The sequence below is a fragment of the Haliotis asinina genome, chromosome 11 (genome assembly GCF_037392515.1).
Source record: "Haliotis asinina isolate JCU_RB_2024 chromosome 11, JCU_Hal_asi_v2, whole genome shotgun sequence".
Lineage (NCBI taxonomy): Eukaryota > Metazoa > Mollusca > Gastropoda > Lepetellida > Haliotidae > Haliotis > Haliotis asinina.
Genome location: NC_090290.1, coordinates 3,419,810 through 3,444,063, shown reverse-complemented (window position 1 = coordinate 3,444,063; position 24,254 = coordinate 3,419,810). Strand labels below are relative to the sequence as shown.

Here is a 24,254-nt window from a genome sequence, read left to right as displayed (position 1 = left end):
CAATTTGACGCATATGTCAGAGATCAAATTTGCTTCGATTGAAAATATATCCAAGATGATCACGTCAGTGCCACCTTTAACAGGCAATACTATTATTTTATTTATCCCTTGTTCGACACCAGGGATTCGAACCCAGATGAAGTGACAGGGGAACGCTTTAACCACTTTGCTAACTCACGGCACTTGTGGCGTAAATGTAGATGTCGTTTTAGTATGAACTACTTACAATGACAGCGTTCGTAAGGAAATGGACATCTGTCTGGTTTGGGAAACTGGATTGGGTAGAAAAAAATTAAACATCACATCGGCCATAGGGGAACTCGGGAGCTAGTAAGTCAATACACTGAAAAATAAAATGGAGCAAGTGACACCTTCGCATGTGCTTGCAATACTTCAACAAGACAATGTATCAAAGTGTGTTGTTTGTGTCGCAACCTGCCTGGACACCTTCATTGAAGTTATCGTGTCGATACTTCCACCTGCGTTGTGTATGGAATACCAAACAGGCCAAAACATTGTTTTTCTCCAAATACTGGATTTGATATTAGACTGAGTGAGTGAGTATAGTTTTTCAATACTCCAGCAATATCAAGGCGGGGAGACACCAGAAATGGGCTTCAAACATTGTGCTCATGTGAGCATACGCTTTAACCACTGAGCTATCCATCAGCTTGGGTCTCCTGGAAGGAGATTCTAGTCTGGATTACAATATGTTCAAGAACATGTGGTAATTTCCAAGGCAAAAGAAGAGGATAGGTAACTTGAAGGATATGGAAATATATATATATATATATATATATATATATATATATAACACTTCTTTATATTCTTCTCAAAGATGTTGAAAGATGTCAGACACGTTCGGTGACTTTACGAGGTTGTGATTCACCACAACTCCGCACAGTAACCCGGATTTACTTGATGACATCTTCATGACATCCATCAATATATTTTGCAAAGGTCATGGTCACCAACACACTGCATTAACTCTGCACAGTAGAGCAGTTTGCACAGATCAAGTTGTTCCGGATACACCTGAATGTACTTTCCAAAATCCACGTTTCAAACAACCGTCCTATTACATCAACATGTAACATGGCGGATAATGAATGGGGGCCAAGAGACATGACAACAACTAGTTCAAGACCCTGCAAACACAATGCTCAGTTTGGTCACGCAGATACACATAAAGATTTAAGTTTGGAACGTAATGGAATACATTTATTTGAGGGTTCTAAATCCTCAAGAAATCCTGAGGCACACGAGGCCTGTTTGGCTGGGCGTTGTCCTTCTGCTATTCCACTATCAACCCACGCAGATAGGGTACCACCTTTTTACCCAAACCAAAATGGACGTTGCGTATCTTACAATTGTCCGTGATATTAAATGATATCATATTAAATCAGATGTCTTATCGATATTAATGCCATCCATGGGTACACTGTTGGTACTGTTTAGCTCTCCAAACACACAATCTACTAGACCAGGAACGAGCCTCAATTCACACCTGACCTTTATCATAATAATAATATGTGCATTTATATCTGTTGTGCCAAACTCCACTCACGGGGTGAATGATCATAGCGCTAACAGTCAAAGCAGGCATATTATTATGCCCGTATAAACCAAGCTGCCTGTTAGGCGCTAGAAGGTTATAGTTACAAGACTTATCACACCGGGTACCCATTTTCTGCTGGGTGAACAGAGGCAATTTTCAAGGCTTCGTTGTGGGGCAGGACTGAAGTCCTAGAAACTCAGGAGTCAATCTGACGCTCAACCATCCGAGCAGTGTCCGCGCCCATCGTTGCTTAACTTCACCTGATCGTACTTCATGTACAGGACCACAAGCCACCTTTACGTAGTGTCAATGAAAGGATGTGTATTTCAGTAATAATAATATAATTCAGGTAGTAATAATAATATAAATTTTAGGTATTGGTAAATTATACTGTATTTACATAACCACTACAAGACGTTTTGGGTCTGCGAAGTAGGAAAATGACGGGTACGGTGTACCGTATATTTGTGTGAGTTATACCCAGGCAGGTAGTGTTTCCACAAGGCTGTTGGACTGACAGGTAAGTCGTATTTGTGTTTGGTAATTTATAAATGTAGTGAAAGCACATTAATCATGATGTTAGTATTTCAGGTGAACTTCTTCATAACAGATTTACAGGAATGTGGTACAAAGGAACATAACATGCATGATCCTTTTCCCTGAAGCGGGCAGTCGATACTTAAAGTAAACTTTGAACTAGTTTGGAAAAATAGGTTGAAGCAGTTTTCTGATACATACAAAGCGTTAAAGTGATCTCTTTCATGCGAACACATGAGGCATGTATATCTATGTAGTCCACATATTCATGCAAACTAAAGTACCGTCGGGTATATACGTACACGTAGTGATTTAGGCTGTTCTCTGTATCCCTAAACTTTTACACAGTTGCATATGGCAGATGGTGAAATATCCCACATCGGCCTAGTTGGGCGGGTAGTGGGATGCACAACTGCATGTTTGCTCGTAAAATCGGTCAAAACTTAGAAAATATATGAATAGCTGCCAAAAAACAACAGATCAAACTATATATCGATGGCAGTTAGGTCTCTCAGCCAGGTATGACGACGGACCGTCGACTCACTTGGCTTGAAATGCATGTGCTGTCGACAGGCACAAGGGGTCATCTCAAAGATATTTTATGCTGTTTCATATGTGTTACAAATATAACTCACCCACTGAGTAACATTTTACGTGTCTTTATTTCATACAGGTTATGTTAAGATATGTAAACGTATGCTACTCGCAATAAACTAGTCATTGTATTAAATGTTTCAAAATAAATAGGTGGCATGACCACTCGACAGTAATGTAATTTTGTAAATTGTTGTTGTAAATCACATGCCGTTTACTTTCCCAGTTTAATTCCCATATGGATTATCTTATCTAAAGTGATATCTCCATCCCCAGCCCGTCCCCATCCACCGTTTGCGAAACCAGTCCTGGTTTTGCTTTTTCGACGATCCCTCCTACCTGTTACATTTTTCAGCAACACACACACGTATGTATGTATGTATGTATGTATGTATGTATGTATGTATGTATGTATGTATGTATGTATGTATGTATGTATGTATGTATGTATGTATGTATGTATGTATGTATGTATGTATGTATGTATGTATTTATGTATGTATGTATGTATGTATGTATGTATGTATGTAGGCAGGCACGCACGCACGCACGCACGCACGCATGCATGTATGTATGTATGTTGATAATCAAGATAGTGTATTCTTGAAAATTATATGAATATGTCTCTGAAAAATCAATGGTTACATGGGGTGAAAAATTTAAATATGTCCTATCCTACTTGTCCATCCAGTCTCTGAAGTATGTGTCTACTTTACATTATAATAATAGTCAATTTATTGCACCCATTTCTCCATGCACAATGCATGCTCAACGTGTGCAAACAGTCTTATTGTTAGTGTCCAGGATAACCCAAGCTGACTCTTGGGAGCTAGGCGGTTAGTGGTTATGCCACCGGGTACCCATTTTCTGCTTGGTGAAGGGGGCGGTTATGAACAATCTATTTTGCCTAAGCAGCGACCACATGTCTTATGGGCTTACATTAAATGTCAATTTTACACTGTACTCTGGGTTTTTACTTTGAGTTAACAACCACACATTGAGAGATATAGCTGCATTAAACAATATTATGCTCTTTTGGTGATAGTATTTTCCAGTTGTTGTCAAGCACTATTTTACACAATAACTGGAAATGTGTATTCCTATTCATTTCTACTCCCAGATGAATGTAAAAGGTTACCAATCAGTCCGCTCCAGACTCTATTGTTTACAGACTTCCGCCATCTAGCTGGAACATTGCTGGTAGAGTGCGGCGTAAAACTAAACTTTCTCACTCACTCAGTTTGTTGTTATGACGATCCATGATCTATTCCCTCGCGTGTTGATTTGTCCAACCGAGTGATATTTACATCATTACGAACCTAATTACTGTGACATTAACTCAACTCTTTCATTATCTCTCTATGGCAGGTAAGCATATATCTTCTGCACAGAACGCCATATATACATGGGTTATCATGTTTTAAGTGTCCAAACCCCTGTTCGCGAGACACGCCCTTCAATGCCCCAGTAGATCAGGTATTGACGTGAGGCATGGGTTATCACAAATGCAATAGCATGATCAGGCGTTTGTACCGAATCAGTCAAGATAAAGACACAAACACCTGTCCGTTAGGAATGCACCTTTAATATCCGCCACCCCTACCCCTTAAGCCTAACCCTTCACCCTTACTCCATCAAACAGATCAACGACACTTCAATGTGCCATGTCACTCCTAACAACCTAAAGTATTGCAAGCCTTTTACAGTGTAACTGCCTTTCTGTTTGTTGATATTTGATTAAGCCTCTAGCTTTAACTCAACATTAATTGCATCTTTTAGATTAACAGCTGATGATAATAGACTTTAAACAAGGCATCCGAAATATTTCTAACTTCATGGTTTTAGCGGCCAAAGACACGCCACCAAAACAAAAACGACTGGAAATTGTCAAAATAATTGTCAGCCTTTTTGAAAATAGCTAGCAACACATGTCTCGAACACAACATGTCTATTCCATGTTAACATTTGCACTTGCATTTCGTATTTTGTGGAAAACAAACGAATAAAACGCAGCCTTACCTGTATCAAATTAGGGTATAAAAGCTAACCCAGCTTATTCTCTAACAAGATTTTAATCGACTGACAACCAGGAACATGCCCCGTTTAACACCAGAGCAGAGTGAGAGAACAATCGCTATGTTACAGATGGAACAGACACAAGAACATGTCACTATGACCTAGGGATGCTGCACATCAGCCGGGAAAACCTGTAACAGGTCTGCGACAGACTGTCAGTACTGCAGACAGGCCAAAGAGTGGTAGACCAAAGTTCACTACCGAACAAGAAGACCGGTATTTACGGATTTTCACTTGAGGAACCGATACGTATACGTCACTGTGACGTCATGAAGCGCCAACAACATTGGACATTCAGTCAACAGACAGACTGTGACCTGACCACTCAGCATTCATGGTCCCCGTGCCAATCGGCCTTTCACGGTTGACTCCAAGGTTTTTATACCCGGTCACAGGTGGGCTTGATCCCGACACCTCAACCTCCCTAGATCACATGTTTGAAATTACAAGAGATTTCTGGTCTATGTGTTTCTATATAATCATTACTAGACTTAAACGTGCACAGAAGCTTCTGTCAGTTGTTAGTTGTCAGAGGAATGCTTGCTAGTACATGTTAACGAGTTAACACCTTTCCCAAGAATAGTTTCAGATTTGTTCTAGTGGGATAAACAAACAGACCTGATATCTAAATATGTGCAGTGCCAGGTTTTACCTACAGGACAGATGATTTGAGACACTACTGGTGAATATAGTGGTGCATGTTTACTTATGGACATACATACAGTGCTAAGCACATCTATATGCCTAATATTATTGTTATTGTTATACATTTATATACCGCTATGTGCCCAGAAAACATGAAGATCCGGGTACAGTTGGTCTTCAGCAACTCAGACGACTAACGGGATCGGATGCCCGGGCTCGCTGATGTGCATGGTGTTGATCACTGGATTGTCTGGTCCAGACTCGATTATTCACATAACAACCAACCAGCCATGTACCCAGATAGCGGCTACTACCCGAATGATGTCGCTTTCATCCTTGACCAGTAGACTACTTTAGGTATTACCACTCTCAACTCCCTGGGGAGTATACAACACAGCTGCCAAAGGGCTCTATAAGAATGTTTTAACACCCGCCTCACTTATCGGATACCCATTCCTTGCTGTCAGAAAAGATACACATTTGAACAAAGTCACTTGCCCAGGTGACCACCACAAAATGTTCGTATTCGTGGTTCCTCTGTCTCGTCATCTATCATCGGATGGGTGTCGTCTTTGAGTGCACAGGGTAAAAGTACTCTACACAAGGCGCACTACGTAATGGAAATATGAATATGAATTCACTTGCTGGCGCTTCAGAGAAGATATGGATAAAAAAATAACACTTATTACTTATGTACATAGACACGGGACAATGTATATGTAATATTACTGAATGTGTAGGTGCGCATGTCTTACATACAAGTGTATGTCGTTCATGTATATACATAATGTTTGTATATGATAAGTACATTCATGCATATATCACCCATGTGTATGTATGTATTACGTATGTTGGTGTATATAGGACTTATGATCATTCATTCAATGTTTATGAGCATGCGTTTGTTACGTGTACGTGCATTTATCTGCTGCTTATGTATAAGCATTACCAGTACACGTGCTTATTAACAACACTCGGTGGCTTTTATTTTCTACTTCAGATATTTCAAGTTAAGTGAAATAAGTGACTGTGTTCATTGAGTCTTTACAAATCATACACACGGTTAACAGTAATACCCAATCCTTGGAATCTGTCATTGCATGCCCCTTTTGGAACAAATGTCGTCCTCACGTTTTTCATCCTAAGGAATCACTATCATTAAGTAATCTTAACTATGACATTTCATTTTGACTATAATTATATGTAAGCATAAAGGATTCACTCCTGCAAAGCAAACGAGTATTATGCTATGCTGTGCTGTGTTTTACAGGTTACAGTCATGGATTACGTTCAGTAAGAACAAAACCCAGAATAAACGGAATGAATGCTCTTGTGAAAGAACCAGCGATTATTTTAACTCTGAATAGAACACCTATAACATAGTTTTGTGAAAAGGAATTGCTGTTGATATTCGCCCCCTGTTTATTGATACTGTTCATCTATAGTTTATCATTAGGATTTGAACTGACCTTCATCGTCGTAAGTGGCGACTGACGGTGCTCATGATGGCAACCACTTGGTTCTCTGGTCCAGACTAAAATATTTATAGCCCACAGCCATATACCTGTAATATTGCTGACTGGAAGACAACAAGGAACAAAGAAAAAAACGTGAACTGATATTTTGATTCACGTGTCGATTCCCAAATTGAGTGAGTGACTTCAGCTTTAAGTCGCACTCAGGAATGTTCCAGCGATCTGATTGTGATCTGTACATAATCAAGTCTAGACCAGACAATTCAGTGATCAATATCACGAGCATCGATCTATACTATTTGAATTCGATGTAAAGAAATGTCAGCGAATGTGGCCCCCTATTCCGGATTTCACCTTTTGCGACATCATAGATTCCTGACGATCAGTTCTAACCCGGATCTTCACGGGTACACAAAATAGAGTGGCAGTTCAGATTCAGAGATGATATAAATGAAGAGCATAAGATAATTCAAGAAGGTAATATTCACCTCAGGAACAGTAATCCAACATTGAATGAGGGCCATAATGCGGATCGCACACAGAGCTGGTCCTCAGATGACTTCAGATGTAATGTGCAAGAGTTAGCTCCCCTTATGTAAAAGTACACAGTGCAAGACTTTACTCTCCAAGGCAGGTGGTTGTGGGGTAGCACTTTCCAGATCTTTTTGTCAAATTCTAGTACAAGCCTAAACATAGCACACGTCTACCCGTGACTGAATGTCACGTATACAAAGCTTCACCCACAGACAGTTCTTTCACAATATTCAACCCTGCCACTTATGTTTCAGTTCTCCACAGTATGTCAAAGATAGAATTGACGGCCCTGAATAACCCGGCGTTCGAGAATGACAGTCCTGGCGGAGTCCAGAATGGAGATGTAGGTACAAAAGAGTTTGGACATGGAACAGCAAGCGGTTTTATGTTACTACCTTTTTCATACTGATTTTCCAAGTAAGTTGCTGTCGGGAGTTAGTTACTCGGTAGATTGTACGTGACCTTGCCTCGGTGATCTGGGACGGTGACGGTGTGTCACGTCAATGTGGGGAGGACACCCAGATGGCTGTAGCCGTGTACCTCCGTGTTGGACACAACGGTCGTGTGTGTGGTCCTGACGAACGTGGGATCTTCGTTCGGTCTAGTCTGAGATTCATTTCCACGAGCACATGGTTCCACGAAACATCTTACGATCGCATGAATGAACAGAGAGTTCTTTAAAAAATGTTTATTTTTAGGTGACGACCTGGCGGCACACATTGCTCTTAGTATTAAGTCCCGTACTTTAACAGAGCCTTACGATAGTAGAAAAGCTGCAAATGGTAAATTGCTGCTACCGCACAAAATATCTGTCTCATGGTCGGAGTGATGTAATAATGTCTCTATGTACAGCCAACGTTACGTTCCCCCCACGAGGAACCCGAAGACCAGGGTAACGTGTGTTCCCGGGAGGTGGGGACTCTACAGAGAGCTGTGACGTCAGCCTACAACAAGCATGAGGAGGCAGTGTGGATGGTGATCAAGTTCCTTCTCATGCTGGGATACATCGGCTACTTCGGCTATGCGATGTATTACAGGTATGTATCAGGTGTATAATAGGTGTGCCATCCATGTATTACAGGTGTGTCACAGGTGTGTACTCGTACTTGATGTGTCAGGGATGTGTTACAGGTGTATAGTAGGTGTGACAGGGATGTGTTACAGGTGTGTACTCGTACTTGATGTGACAGGGATGTATCACAGGTGTGTCACAGATGTATGATAGGTGTATCAGCGATGCATTTCAGGTATGCAGATTTGAAACGGAGATTCAGAGTAAGTCAGGTAATGCTACGCCACTTTTAGCAACATTCCAGCAATATCACACCAGTGACACCAGAAATGGACTTCACATATTTTACCCCTGTGGGAATCGAACTCGGGTCTGCCGTTTGATGCGCGCAGGCGATTTAGAACCTGAACCTGAGGATATGTAGACTTTCTTCATTTAGGACTTTAACATTGCAGGGGCGGGCGGGAGGGGCAAGGCAGTAGGGGAAATAAAGCGGTTCAGGGACTGTAAGACAGACAGTCGCTTCGTCACAGTCCGGGGCAATCCTGGTATCGTTGTAACTGTACAGGTGGCTCTGATATGCCTGCTACATAATTAGCGATCTCATATGAAAATATCCCGGTGTGAAGTTGCACTACGTCCGTGCATCTGTTTCTGATAATCGGCCCAGTGTCTGGAAATGTGGACAAACCTGGATGCGACCGAGGCCGATTCGCTGGTCTGAAGTCGGCCGACGGCGTTGCTGCGTTACTTTACGTCAGTCGTGGCGTGCTTCTCCGGGCTGTACTGTGTTTCAGGTTTCCTCCCCCACCCTCCCCCAGCATTTTATATTTGTTAGCCGTCCTTTACTTTACCTGTACAAATTTGTGTCTATGTATACACAAGGTATTCGTACGTATCTTAAATGAGTTAGCATACCTGCAAACCTTCGTCAAATATTTGAAAATTGTCCACGTTGCGTGTCCTTTTTTCGTGAATACATTGCAGGTTTAGGTTTGTTGGTGATGTCCATGTGTGCATACCATCACTCTGTATTATTCCAGATTCGGTGACGAGGGGTCCTACCGAATAATGGTGGTCACGATCCTGGGTGCCTTCATCATTCTGTGGAGTATAGGCGGTGACTACGTCGTGAACTTCATCAAGAACTTCTACAGAGGCTGCGTGCGATACCACGGCTGGAACAGATGCCGGATATTTCGAATCTCCCTCAGATGGTCAGTCGAAACACATGTACAGTGAATGATACTGAACATTCAGTACATTACATATCTAACATAATATGCTGGTCCCGGGTTCGAATCCCAGAACCGTCCCATTGATGACACTTGGTCTGTCACTACCACAACGTACGACGTATTTGTTTACGTCATGTGTTAAGACATTGGAATCGAACCACCGACCTTCGGGTCTACTGGATGACACTGTCTCCTCTTAGCCAAGAGATGTTCTAGTGTATGAAAGGTCAGTATAGGTTCTCCATAGGATACTGTCCCTGTGTCGACTAAACGTTTATACCGAAGTAGCAAGATCGTATAAAGTGGTAAAGTGGAATTGTGCCTGCAAGAGCAGAAGCTGACGTCTCAGAACTTTCTCGGGTGATCGAATGATGTGTTATTGATGACGCTATGCGCACCCTTGGCAAAATCTTTCTTCCCCTCACTCACTCACTGTTAGCAGCTTCATACGTCCACCCATCCTTCCGTCACTCACTGTTTGTGTACCAGGTTCCTATATTCCTGCGACCTTCCTTCCTTCACTAACTCGCGTACTGTTTATGTTCAAAGCCCCTCTCTCCGTCCTTCCTTCCCCTACTCACTATCCGTGTTCCTGGTTCATCCGTCCTTCCTTCCTTCACTGTGTTCCAGATTGCTACATTCCTCCGAACTTCATTCTTTCACTGTTTTTGTATCAGGCTCCTCACTCATCCTACCCCCTTCCTTCCTTCACTAACACAGTGTTTGTGTTCCAGGTTTCTGTACGTGCTTGTGGCAGTGTTTATCGGTGTGTACACGGGGCTGGAGATTGGGGTAACCCACCCCAGAAACCTCATGTCCTTGATTGGAATCGCGGCCTTCATCGTGGTCATGTATATCACAAGCATCAACCCTGCCAGGGTAAATACATAGAACTTTGACGTTCTCATATCATGTGTGTGTGGATGTGTGTGTGTGTTCATGCGTGCTACAGATTAAACTCTTTAAACATGAAACACGGCACCATGGTTTCTGTAGGTGAACTGGCATCCTGTGTTTTGGGGGATGGCGATCCAGTACATCTTCGCCTGTCTGATACTGAAGACCACATGGGGCTACGACGCCTTTGATTGGCTGGGAAAGAGGATGACGGAAATCCTGAATTATTCCAACACAGGCGCCCAGTTTGTGTTCGGGGCGTCATATTTAGACCACATGTTTGCTTTCAAGGTAAGAAACACTCATAACCTTCACACACCTCCTCATAAACTCATATGGCCCCTTATGACCTTACACAGTCCCTCTAAACCTCATACATCCCCTCACAACCTCATACAGTTACTCGTAACCCTCACACAGTCTCTGAAAACCCCACACAGTCCCTCAAAACCCCACACAGTCCCTCATAACCCCATACAGACCCTAATACTCTCACAGTCTCTCACAATCCCATACAGCCCCTCATAACCCCATACAGTCCCTCATAACCCCATACAGTCCTTCATACCCACACACAGTCTCTCATAACCTCACACAGTCCGTGATAACCTGTCATAACCCTATACAGTCCCTCATAGCCTTACACAATCCCTCATACCTCAAACAGTAATTCATAACCCAATACAGTTTCTCATAACCCAATACAGTCCCCCATAACCCCATACAGTACCTCATACAGCCCCTCATAACCCCATACAGTCCCTCATAACCTCATACGGCCCCTCGTAACCTCACACTGTCCCACATACTCTCATACAGTGTCCCATCACCTGATACAATCTTTATCACCTCACTCAGTCCCTCATAACATCACACGGTTCATGATAACCGGTCATAACCTCACACATACACTTATAACCTCATACAGTCCCTAACAACCTAAGACATTTTCAAATACCCTAATACAGTCCCTCATAAGGTCATACAGTCTCCAACAGAACCTCACCAAATGTTGGACTTCAATATATGAGGGTATGGGTCGTGATCAATGGTTGGGTGGTGAGTGACCGTAAATGTCATATACATGTACAATAATTAATGGAAGTGACAAAGAGGAACAAGACAGTGTGGACTGCAGTAGTGTTACGGTTAAGAATGCAGAAGAAATACTAACAAATAAGTCTCATATGGTTTGGCTATATAGTTTTTGTTTTTTAGAAATATTTATACGATGGGTGTCACTGAATTAGATGCTATAACAGTAGTAACAGAATACGCTTTCAGTAGCTCCTTCAAGACAATATACATGTTTTCTTTGACTCTTGGAAACCGTGGTTCAAATTCAAAGATATATCACATCGTAACAAGTCTCTTTTCTTCCACAGGTATTGCCCGTCATAGTGTACTTCAGCTCACTCATCTCCGTGTTATACTATCTCGGAGCCATGCAGGCTATCATCCGGGTAATTGGGAGGTTCCTGTCATTCTGTCTGGACACGACGGCAACGGAGTCACTGAACGCCGCAGGCAACATCTTCGCTGGACAGGTAACGATTAAAACGTTTAAATCTTACCCACTCCAAGCTTCCAAATTACCAATCAGGTTCTATGTTGTGGTTGATTGGAGGGTATGTAAATGTTCTAAAAATGTTTGGCTATACCAGTCTTCCCACAAGTTTTATCCATCACAAGATATTGCCATGCTCGGAAAACAATAGGGCCTGTAAATCTAACTTGGCGCTACTTCCGGGAAGAAAGTCGGACCCGGCTCCCTTTGCGCGCGACGGCATGCGACACAAGAGACAGGGCCCAGTTTACTTCCTGTACCACAGTGCCGATGACAAGAGTATATTCAAGAACCAAGTCTGATTCCAAATGGCGCGACCGCCAAATATGACTAAAGTAGACCGGCCAAGTGTGCAACCACGCTTGATTGTCACAGCTGTTGACAGTGGTAATAGTTAGCTAATGTGGGGATGGTCGTGTAAGAAGTTTGTTATTCCTGCAAGGACTATCGGTACCTTAATGACAACTGACAATCATGAGACCATTCGAAATGGTATGAAATACCAGAAGTGCCGTGATTTTTTTACGCGCTCTATATCCCCATCCCTATTTCTCCATAATTCCTATCCGAGGAAATACACTGTAAAATGTATTTTGATTCACTTAATTAATCAGATCACCATTATTGTGCTACAGTTGACCTTGTGTTCGGATGTAAGAGTGAGTAGGTGAGTGAATATGGTTTTCCTGTTCTTTTTTAGTCATGGTCTAGCAATATCACGGCGAATGATACCAGAAATGGGCTTCACGTGTTATACCTGCCTCAATTTGAGTTTCTTTGGACTGAATGACATTCTTTAATCTGACGGCAATGTTGTGTTCAATGTTATCAGATAAATCAATTTGACAGTCACTAAGAGCTGTATTCTTTGAATGTTTACCTTTCAGTAACATGTCGACAACAGTCGCTATCGAGATTGATAAAGGTATTACACTGAAAATACGTGTTGCTTATTTTTTGTTAGGAGTATATTTAGTAGGAATGCATGAATGAATTATATATCTGTGTAAAAAACAAAACAACAACAACAGACAACGACAATAACTATTTATATACATATTGCATACCTCGTTTTTTTTCGGAAATGAATTAAAAAGTAAAATAGTGGTCAGCTGTAAGCTGACTGCAACGAGAGGCTGATTGAAATCCTCACTGGTCAGGAGATTGTTTGATGGCCAGACGCCGATACGTTGACGGAGACAAGAATGAGGGGATATTTCGTGCACTGTGTTTTAAGTCAATGCCATCCTGGAGGTTTGGAACAACTATGTACCGCTTTACTGATATCTGCCGTGATTGTATTTCAGACTGAGGCTCCTCTTATGATACGTCCCTTCATGAAAACAATGACGAAATCAGAGCTGCACGCCGTCATGACCGGGGGATTCGCCACCGTGTCCGGCAGCGTCCTCGGCGCTTATGTCTCGTATGGGGTGAGCTGACGTACACATACGTACATATAAGCAGACTGCTTCACATTCAGGACGGATGCGCTTGTGGAGAAGCCTTTTTTTAAAATTCTGGATTAGCTCATTAACAAAACGAGACATATTGTATTGGTTACTTTTATCATCTGAGATTAACACCATTTTCAAAAGTATTCAACTGCTTAACTTGGTTTCATCTCTATTTGGCTGTAATATTGCCGATGTGATGTGAATTGTTTAGCTTACGAACTCACTCCAAAAGTATTCCAGTTATATCACAGTGTGTCTGTGTAAAATGGGAAGAACGCCCGAAATAATGCAAGTGTTAGGCGTTTAGTACGGGTTTGGTCCTACCAGTCCGAGGATCATCCAGTAAGCACGAACAAACATGTCCGACAGGCTTAATTGGTAGTGGATTAACCTTGGTAATGACTTCAATAATAAGGGCTACTGAGTTCACACTGAGAACCAAGGACATTATTTTCCACAAAGGTGGAGGCCAACCATCTCCTAGCGGCGTCCGTAATGTCTGCACCGGCAGCTCTGGCCATCTCCAAACTGACCTATCCCGAGACGGAGATCTCCAAAGTGAATCAGGAAGAAGTTTACAAGTTGAAGATGGAGTTAGTTCTTTTCGTCATAATTGTATTCTTTCAACACATCGTTTTTAGCACATGTTTGTCTTTCTTTTCTGTGGATTTCTATCTCATTTCGTTGTTCATGTTGTGCTTGTGTCTCATCATTGTCTTTTGATTAGGAACTTGTAGTAAGATATTTGTTGGAACAGATATGTGTTGTGAATGTGGTGAATGTCCTCGCCACCAGCACACAAGTCACAATACCCAACTCAGTTTACTACAAAGGCGAGTGACAGTAACCAATTTTATATTTCATATACATTTATTTCATGACATTATGTTTTACATCAACCCTCTAATTTACGCCTTTACTCTTTGCAAACGTCCGCAAATCTAAACAATTATGACGTTTTGTCAGTAGTAACACTTTGGTCTCTTTGTTCCAGATCCCAGAACAACGTCATTGAAGCCGCTTCTAAGGGAGCTTCTGATGCCATAAGCCTTGCTGCCAACGTCGCTGTCAACGTCATGGCGTTCCTGGCGCTGTTGGAGCTCATCAACGCCTCATTGACGTTTCTCGGAGACAGGGTCGGCATTGCGCATTTCACATTCCCAGTATGTTGAATATGTCTGCTTTTATGTCTAATGATTCCTTCAAATTATCGATGATACCCCGTTCCTATTTCTGCAAGTCCTAGCAATAGTAAATGACATAAAACCAAGTCCAAGTACTGATCTGGGTGTGAATTTTATCATTCTCTGTCACTGTGTATTTAAACCATCTATCATCTGTACCAATCAGGTTCCCTTTCTAAATGTAAAAGAATGTCTCTGTGTGTTTTCCTCGTCCACAGCTGATCTGTTCTTACGTGTTCTACCCCATCAGTTTTGTGATGGGAACTGATCCCGTCGACTGCCGGCGAATGGCCAGGCTGATTGGCTACAAGACATTTACAAATGAGTTCGTGGCGTATGTTGAGATGGGGAAACTGATAAATAACACTGATATATTTAACAACTACACGGCAACAGTACCTAACGCCACGTGGGTAACTCAACCCAATGACGACATCTTCTTGACGGACTGGGGCCAAACCTTAGTAGGTGGAATTCTGCTGGTAAGTAACGATTCGATTTTGTCCAAACTTATTTTGCGTCAGATTAGCAATGAACTGACCGTCTACGTATCTCGACGAACGTAAGTGACTGGCATAGTGAATATGTTTGTCGCCGCTGTCATCAATAGTTCCGACATCACGGCAGGGACACAAGACAAAATACCAATGTGGGATTTGAACCCCATGTCCGGCGTCACAATGTGAAGTTATAACAACAAAGTGATTTGCAGACTGAGTTTGGTTTTAAGCCGCTTTTAGCAATATTCCAACACCATCAACGGCGGGAACACCAGAAATGGGCTTCACATATTGTACCCATGTGGGGAAACAACCCCGGAACTTGGGTGTGATGAGCGAACGCTTTAACCACAAGACTACCCCATCGCCCCCATGTCGGTGAGAGCCAGGGTTAGTATAGGAACAGAGAATTGAAAGCGATGTTTGCATAAGAATTGTCGCAGCTGGATCTGATTCGGTTGGGATATGGATGGCCATAGTTCGCTGTCCAGGTTTGTCTCCCTTTGTCACGCCAGGCCCCTATGATCTCGGAAGTCCCTGGGCGTCCTGATTTTCGTTCTGGGTTCCTCCATACAGACAGATGTGGGTTAAACAAAGCGGTAAACTTCTCTGTTATTTCGGGCTTTCTGGCTGTCTGGCTTTAATGTGTCTGGAATACATTAAGCGGTTTTTGCCCTAATCACTCACTAAATCCACTCGGGCTCAGTTACACTGTTGATTTCATATCAGCCTACGCTGACGGCCTACGTCGAGGCTGCTTTATCTGGTCTAGGTTAGATCCTTTACAACAACTGAGTGTTGTTTTTCGCCATTTTTAACACTATTTCAGTTATAAAGCAGGCGCGTTAGTGATACAGTACGCTTGAGTGATACAGGTGATTGGGACTATAATGTTTTGGAAAAGACCTAAAGAATTGTACGTTTTGATTATTACAGAAACGATCACAGGTCATCGCAACATATGCCCTTTGTGGATTCAGCAATCTCGGCTCCATGGGGATTCAGATTGGAGGACTAGGAGCCATGGCTCCATCTAGGAGAAGGGATTTTACGCAATTAGCTCTGAGAGCCATGATCGCTGGCAATGTGGCCTGCTTTCTGACAGCGTGCATTGCAGGTGGGTACGCCACGTAGTAACACGATCCCGTGTCTTGTTAGGTAACTGACTTGTCGTTGGATGTGTTTTGTGATGGTGCCACCGGATTCGAGAAAACATGTATCATTTCAAACCCTATTACCGCATACTGTGTTACGGTTAAGAAGTTACCTTGACACACGGTGAAAGAAGTCCCCTTGTGAACCAGCAAAACAGAACAAAGACAAGTCATAAACGTTCAAATTCTGTTATTATGCAATGACAGCAAGGTATACAAAGTCACAAGTCAATATAACAATGCTGATTACAGGTACTATTCAAGAAAGACAAAATTTAAGTCAATGGGTCACAAAATACAATATAGCAATCAAGAGAATCAACTATGGCTGAATGTCAACACAGTAATCGGTGCGACAGCAGATAATGTAGATTCAGGGACTGAAGGGATTTCAAGCGTTGGCGGTAACTCCAGGAAATATGAATGAATGTGAGTGTCACCCTCAACACGGCAACCAGCCTTTATATATATTTACTTAGTCATTTCCCGAAAGTTCGGGCACAAACGAACATCGTCAACACTGTAGAATGCCCTAGAATAAGTCTCCTGAAAGTAAACACTTCGAAATCTAGGAGCAGATAAATTCCGGAAAACCAGAATGCTAAAAGTGTTGACCAGCTATTAAAACGAAATGTGACCCATCATATTTGATATTCAAAACACTAAATGTTGTGACCCAATAATAATAATTACTTAATTAATAACAAAATATGCAGCAAATACACACTCGTAACAACTCGTAAGTTTGGATAAGTATAATTTACTCATTGTTTGAGTTTCGGGGGAGTTATGCATCAAATGGTTAGCTCTCTGAGTGTGCCTGCAGTTGACATTAATACACAATCTTCTTGCTTGTTATCATATGCCCCTTCTTTGTTTTGTTTGCCACTTTTATGGTTTAGTTTCTCTATGTATACTTCTCAATCACCTGTCCGTGAAGATCCGGGTAGAATAGGTCTTCATCAACCCACGCTTGCTATAAAATGTGACTGTGGTTGTAATATGTCTAACGTGATCGGGTGGACAGGCTCGCTGACTTGGTTGACAGTTGTGCATATTAAAGTTCATGCTGTTGATCACTAGGGTGTCTGGTCAAGTCAAGTCAATTGAGTTTTGTTGTATCAAAGGCCATCGGCCCATATACAGGTTTACATAAGTACAATGTTCGAAGTTTGTAGACTCAGTGGAAATCACAAAAAACATGTAACATTCGTTTAACAATTGGTGGTAATCCGGAGAACTTAGTGAGGTAAATGTGACCATCCATTTAACAAGTTATTTCTTGGGTCCATTCCATGATTTACAAAGAGAGATAATCTAAATATTACATCGACATCATTTGAGGGTAAAATAGAAACAAACCTTATTCTACTCGTCTTACATAGGAAGCGCTCTGGTATATATTTATTTCGTAATTCAGCATAATAAGGACATTCAAAAGTAAAAATTAATGTATTTCGTCTTCTATAGCAGAGTTACATAATGGATAAAATTCTTTGCTTTCTTTCAAGTTCCGTCCATAATTAATCATTGGTTTTGACAAGCCAAGTCTATTAAAACAGATAGATATTTTTCTGGCTCTAATAAAGTTTTAAACGTTTTGTACAGATCATAACGTGAACTGTTTTCTAAGTGAGATTGCCATCCTTGGTAGAACATATTTATTGCTACTTTACGAAAATCGTTTAGAAATAGGTATAGATCGCCAACAGATTGATTAAGCCAAACAAACCCATAACCATGCGAAAATAGTAGTGTCCTTACATGCGAAACCCATGTAACTTTACCGATGCTATCTAGATGAATAAGCATGTTATAGGATATTTTCTGAATCCGATGTTCCGGCATATGGATGATATTAAACCAGTATCTTAGACATTTTATTTGCGAATTTATATAAAGTGGGTATCTTCCACATTCTCCATATATCATGTTATTTGGAGTTGCTAATCAAACACAAAAAAAACTTTTCACATGCCAATAGGTGGATTCATTCTATGCATTCAAATCTTTGGTAACCCCACACTTCGGATCCATACAATAAAATTGGCTGTATTTGGGTGTCAAATAATTTGAAAACTATAACAGGGGTAATCACTTCGAGTTTATGCGAAATCGACATCATATTAAGTAAAGCTCGTTTCCCTCGCAGTCAGAAACGCATTTGTCCATATTTAATGTTGAATTAAGCATTATACCAAGATATCTATAGCCATTAACTACATTAATTCGTTGTCCATTTAAGTACCATCTCTCTTTAAAAGTCAGAGGGCCTCCCTTTCTGAAAACAATAATTTCCGTCTTATCTAAATTTACAGATACATTCTTTAGTGTATTTATCTAATACATTCAACTGATTTTGTAGGCCAATAACTGTATCAGAAAGTAAAATAACATCATCAGCAAAAAGGGGCATAAGGATTTCTAGGATGTCGGGATACATCTGTACACCATGCTTACCGTTGCTTGAAATTTCATGATATAATTCGTAAATGAAAAACGAAAATAGAAGAGGACTCAATTTGCACCCCTGACGTAAGCCGGACGGGCAATCGAAAAGGTCAGTAATGCCAAAGGCACAACGTACACATGATTTAATATTTGAATATATTGATTTTAATCCATTAAACATTTTCCCGTGAGCCCAGCACTTTTCAAACAACACCCTAATTTATAACGATCGACTGTATCAAAGGCTTTTTTTAAAAATCAGTAAAAGCAACATATAATTTGTATTTACGACATGAACATTTTTGGACTACTGCATATAACATAAATATGTGATTTACGGTTGAATATTTTTTTTTCTAAAACCAGCTTGAACTTCCGGTATCTTATCTCTCACATTGGCCCAGTTAGTAAGTCTGTTATTTAGAACAGCAGTAAAAAATTTCTCAAGGGCACTCATTAATGAGATCCCCCTATAGTTGTAAGGGTCTCTCGGATCGCCTTTTTTATGTAAGGGACTATTTCTGAACATGAGCAACTCCATGGATATAATTGATTATCAAAGAGTTTGTTGAAACATTTATGGAGAAATGGCATTGTATCAAATTGGGAACATTTAAGCATCTCTATCTGCACTTGATCGGGGCCGGCAGATTTTCCGCTTTTTAACTTGTTTATAGATGATGTAATTTCATGTTCAGTTATTTTAGAATTTAGAATAAATGCATCAATATCTGTGAACTGATCTGAAAAGATTTCATTATCATCATCTAAGTGAGGAGAAAAAAACATTGTTATTTGCAAAAACATTTTTAAAGTGGTAAAGCCATTCTGTTTTCGGTATAGAATTCTACTGTTTTGGTTTGTTTTGTAAAAATCTTAATTGTTTCCAAAACTTATATTGACTATTAATGCTTCTATGCAACCTGTCTACTAATTTCCTACATGAAATAGATTTATATTTTCTACAACAAAGTTTATAATGATTTCTTTGTTTACAATATGCTTTTCTGTTAGCCACAGTATTTTGTAATCGAAATCTAATTGTCCTACGTGTTTCCCGTTTCACTTGTCTACATTCTAGATTTAATGGTTTTTGACTAACAGTTTGTAAACTATGTCGGCTTTGCTTTTTCATGCAGCTAGCAGAGTCTAATACGATGACCACAAAGTGACTAATTGCATTTTCAATATCATTATCAATTTCGTTTAGGAGTATTTCTTTGTTTTCCGCAATCCTATATCTCAGATTTTCAAGAAACATATTAGAGTAAGAATGGTTCCATACTATTTTCTCTGATGCTGTTGGATCCTTGATTGACTCATTATTACACCTATTACACATTTTGGAAATTTACACATCAATTCTAGTGGAAAGTGACTCAGATCGATCGCCGATACAGAACATATCTATGAACTGAAAGAAATCAGGTGAGCTTAAAACACTGGAGCCATGCTGGCTACAATAAGTATATTCCCCATTTGTGTCACCATAGACACGTCCTTTTACGACGTAAGAGGCGACTAACGGGATCGGGTGGTCAGGCTCGCTGACTTGGTTGATACATGTCATCGGTTCCCAATTGTGCAGATCGATGCTCATGTTGATGATCACTGGATTGTCTGGTCCAGACTCGATTATTTACAGACCGCCGCCATATAGCTGGAATATTGCTGAGTGTGGCGTAAAACTAAACTCACTCACTCACTCCATTTACGATGTAAAGTTTAAGAGCATAGCAAAAACCCAACAGCATTTTACCAAAAGTATTAACAACTCTATCCTGTGATGTGCGATCCTCAACAGGGTCACTCTCCTCGTCAGGGAAAGGGGTAGTACGCCTGAGGGTATCGTCATGATTGGTTATATCAGGGTTATTTCTCTCACCTGTTCTCGCGTTCATATCACCACAAATTAATTTATATGAGTTTGAAAACATATCATTATTATCTACCAAGAATTCTTCTACTTTTACAATATTACACTTGGTGGCTGCATGGTTATAGTATGGTGAACCCGGTGGAGGGATAGATAACAATACATAACAATTTTACATTTTTGTCAATTTTAAATAAGTCGAGACTCGAATATTTATAGACCGCCGCCATATAGTTGGACTATTGCCGAGTGTGGCGTAAAACTAAACACACTCACTTACTCATTTTTGTGTACTCGTTTTCTTGATACTCGTTGACCTTCTCATCTTCATATAGTGGCCTTAATTACTATTTTTGTTACCTTCTTGGTTTGTGTTCATTGACAGCTAATATCTTCATTTTTGCATGTTTCTAATAGTTAGTAAGTAAAGGTTAATCACAGTGACTTCAGCCATGCCGAATTTGTATACCCATAAATGCATGTCGGTATTAACCTCCGGTCAGCAAAGGGCTGTAAAATAACTAAGCAATATGTGTTGTTTTACAACTAAAATGAAACTATAAAATATATCATCACTTGTAACACTACGGTATAAAATCATACCAGAGATCGCCAGCACCTAAGGGGAGATCACCATGCGAAGGACTATGGGATACAGAAGTTTCACCTATTCGTGACCAATGCAGTGATTAGACGCCTGAAACAGTTCACACTACCTCTTGGAGATTCCCTGTTATATTGAAATCAGACTATATCTTAGAAATGCCTTGCTCGAGAAAATACATTCTCTCTTCGTGCAATTTTGGGTTCCGACATCCTATATTGTTCAGTCCAAAGGGTTATATTAGAGTGCGTTTCTGCATCAGGCAACTATGAGACAATTCATGCATATGTCGTCTGGTAGAAACATTAAACCAAATACATGTATTGCTTTTAAATCGTTATAACGTTTCTTTTTATGTTTGATGTTCTGCCTTTATATTGAACAAGCCTCATTTTGTGTGTGTGTGTGTGTGCGCGCGCGCGCGTGTGTGTGTATGTGTGTGTGTATGTGTATGTGTGTGTAAGTGTGTGTTGTCATGAAACATGAATTGGTTGCTAGATTTTTAAATACGTACCAGTTAAAGAAAATCATCAATTTTTTTATTGAATACATATATAAACCTTTGCAGTACACATACTTACATTTATGATAATTCAACTTCAGTTAATGTGTTGGGCACAAATAGACCTTTCTTCTGGTCCAAGTCACCCTACAGCTGTATCACTACCACCACCAACACTGGGACTTACATAACATCCGCCACCTGTATAGATCCAATCGAGATTTACACCATGCCACAAGCAACTAACGATTATTCTTTGGGTGATGTGGTCTTGTCCGTATTCTGAATTTACATCACAGCCCACCAGTGTATGTTCCCATGGCACTATCTGACGTATCGTGTCTGTCTGTTGCAGGACTTTTCTACAGTGGCGACCTGTGAACAGCTGTGACGCCTAATGCCAACACGGTAATGCGGAACGGATTTTCGAAAGTTTAACTTTATTTATCAGAAATGAAACAACTACAGCAATATCTGTGATATATATTTAAAAACGGATGATCGATAACGAATCAATGCTATAGGTTTACTGTGCACTGTTGCCTGCCACGATATGATTCCTGAAACCACTAAATATTGGCTGTTAAACAAGGTGCCGTTTCTTCACCTTACCTTTTGATCGTGAAAATCTTGGCTATTATATATAATTGTATATACAGCTGCACATTCTTATGTATTTATTCCATCAGTGTGTGCAATATATGGTGGATCGATATTTGCATACTCTATCTAGATCTGTTGTCAAGTGATTGAAGTGGAATATTGTTTAATGACATAAGAATTTCTTTTTAAATTCTATTTTGGAAATGTAAATGTATTCATTTTGAACTGTACCAAAAGATATTCGATTCACTATGACAATACTATTTTAAAATTCAATATTTACGAGCATGTTAGACTTTAGATATCTAGACTTGCTATATATTCTAGACTTGAGTGGGCTTTCTAGGATATATTTGTTTGAGGGTCTGTATGGCAGACTACTTGGTAGACTGTGTTCTGTTTTATGTATTTTGGTGAGTATTTGAGTTATATCACGGCGTATGAAGAAACACTGGAAACATGATTGGTCAAATTGATATTAGAACTACAGATGGTAGACGCATAGCAGGTCTCGAGGAAGCAAGTCTGCAGAACTAATTTCGGCGACTTAAACTGACGGGTTCCATTGTAACACTTGTATCAAGTTTCCTTCGATTCGCACTCTTAATCATTCTACAAAACTTGGTGCGTATCCTGTACACACTGATATTAGCTTTTTGATTTTTATATGCCGTGATTTGTATAAATAAACAAACTTGTACACATTGTGAAATTCGTAATTTCACCATGTTAATTTATATGGAAACATTGTACAGATGCTCTTCAAACCAGAATGTTCTTATCATCACAATATAGGTAACACTCGAAAACCAGTACCTTGTATTATAACATTCGTAGTCACCAGCTTCATTTCAGATGAGGCCAGGGTCAAGCTTCACTTCATAACAGCTTTGGTTGTGGATGAGATTTCAAACCAGAATGATATCATCAGAATAATTCTGTAATCCAGGGCACTGTGTCTTGTTACTGTACATGTAGGGAAATAATTTTGTAAATTGTATTTCTGCATCTGAGGTTATATTTGTAAAGCTGTACCTTGTACCTTTCGTGGTCACCAGCTACAATTCACGATGGGCCAGCTTCAAGCTTCACGTCACAACAGATGAATGCATGTGGGTAGTGTTTTGATCATGACAGAGCGAACAACATGCCATTTTGTGCGGAGAAGGATTGCCGCTCGGCGTGTGGAACGACGCTGTGTTTCAGGACTACCACGTCCATGGTCAAAGTGCAAGAATATCGTGAACGCTCATCTCCAGCATCATAACATGTATAAAGTGCCATGGTCAGGAATAAGCGCCATTCCACGACTGAATACGTTTGGGGCAAGCAGAGGGTGCATCAGCGTCATAAGCCTTCGACCAGGTCGAGAGAACTTGGCGAGGGGTTTCTGGGTGAGAAGGATTGACTCTCTCAAATCGTCAAGCGACATACCATGGCGGCTGCACGCGCTACTGACAAAAAACCCGTCAACTTCGATGTTCCCATCTTACATCTATAGTCCATCTGTTATTTGTAAACATGTCACAACATCTATTGTCATACATCAGTAAAATGTGGTGTCGATTCTTTTCTATAGTCCATCTGTCATTTGTAGACATGTCACAACATCTACTGTCATACATCAGTGAAATGTGGTGTCGATTCTTTTCTATAGTCCATCTGTCATTCGTAGACATGTCACAACATCTACTGTCATACATCAGTGAAATGTGGTGTCGATTCTTTGCTACATCCAAGTACTTTTCACTTCTGTGAAGAGCATGTAACATTTCACAGGGGAGGTGGGG

General features: G+C 40.6%; 1 protein-coding gene across 3 annotated transcripts; it reads left to right on the top strand.

Moving 5' to 3' along the window:
• The first annotated feature begins 2,014 nt into the window (after positions 1-2,014).
• Positions 2,015-24,178, top strand: LOC137255634 (uncharacterized transporter HI_0519-like). Of its 3 annotated transcripts, XM_067793090.1 has the most exons (15): positions 2,026-2,078; positions 4,835-5,160; positions 7,674-7,762; positions 8,272-8,456; positions 9,475-9,648; positions 10,404-10,548; positions 10,666-10,857; positions 11,952-12,113; positions 13,441-13,566; positions 14,053-14,183; positions 14,585-14,753; positions 14,993-15,256; positions 16,211-16,391; positions 22,217-22,269; positions 23,523-24,178. In XM_067793090.1, exons 2-14 carry the CDS (start codon positions 5,100-5,102, stop codon positions 22,240-22,242), a joined length of 1,905 nt encoding a protein of 634 aa, XP_067649191.1. In that variant the 5' UTR covers positions 2,026-2,078; positions 4,835-5,099; the 3' UTR covers positions 22,243-22,269; positions 23,523-24,178. The 3 variants fall into 3 exon arrangements, with proteins under 3 accessions (XP_067649193.1, XP_067649192.1, XP_067649191.1); XM_067793092.1 differs by lacking the exon at positions 4,835-5,160 and having other exon boundaries at positions 2,015-2,078; XM_067793091.1 differs by lacking the exon at positions 4,835-5,160 and having other exon boundaries at positions 2,015-2,078; positions 22,217-24,035.
• The last annotated feature ends 76 nt before the right edge of the window (positions 24,179-24,254 follow it).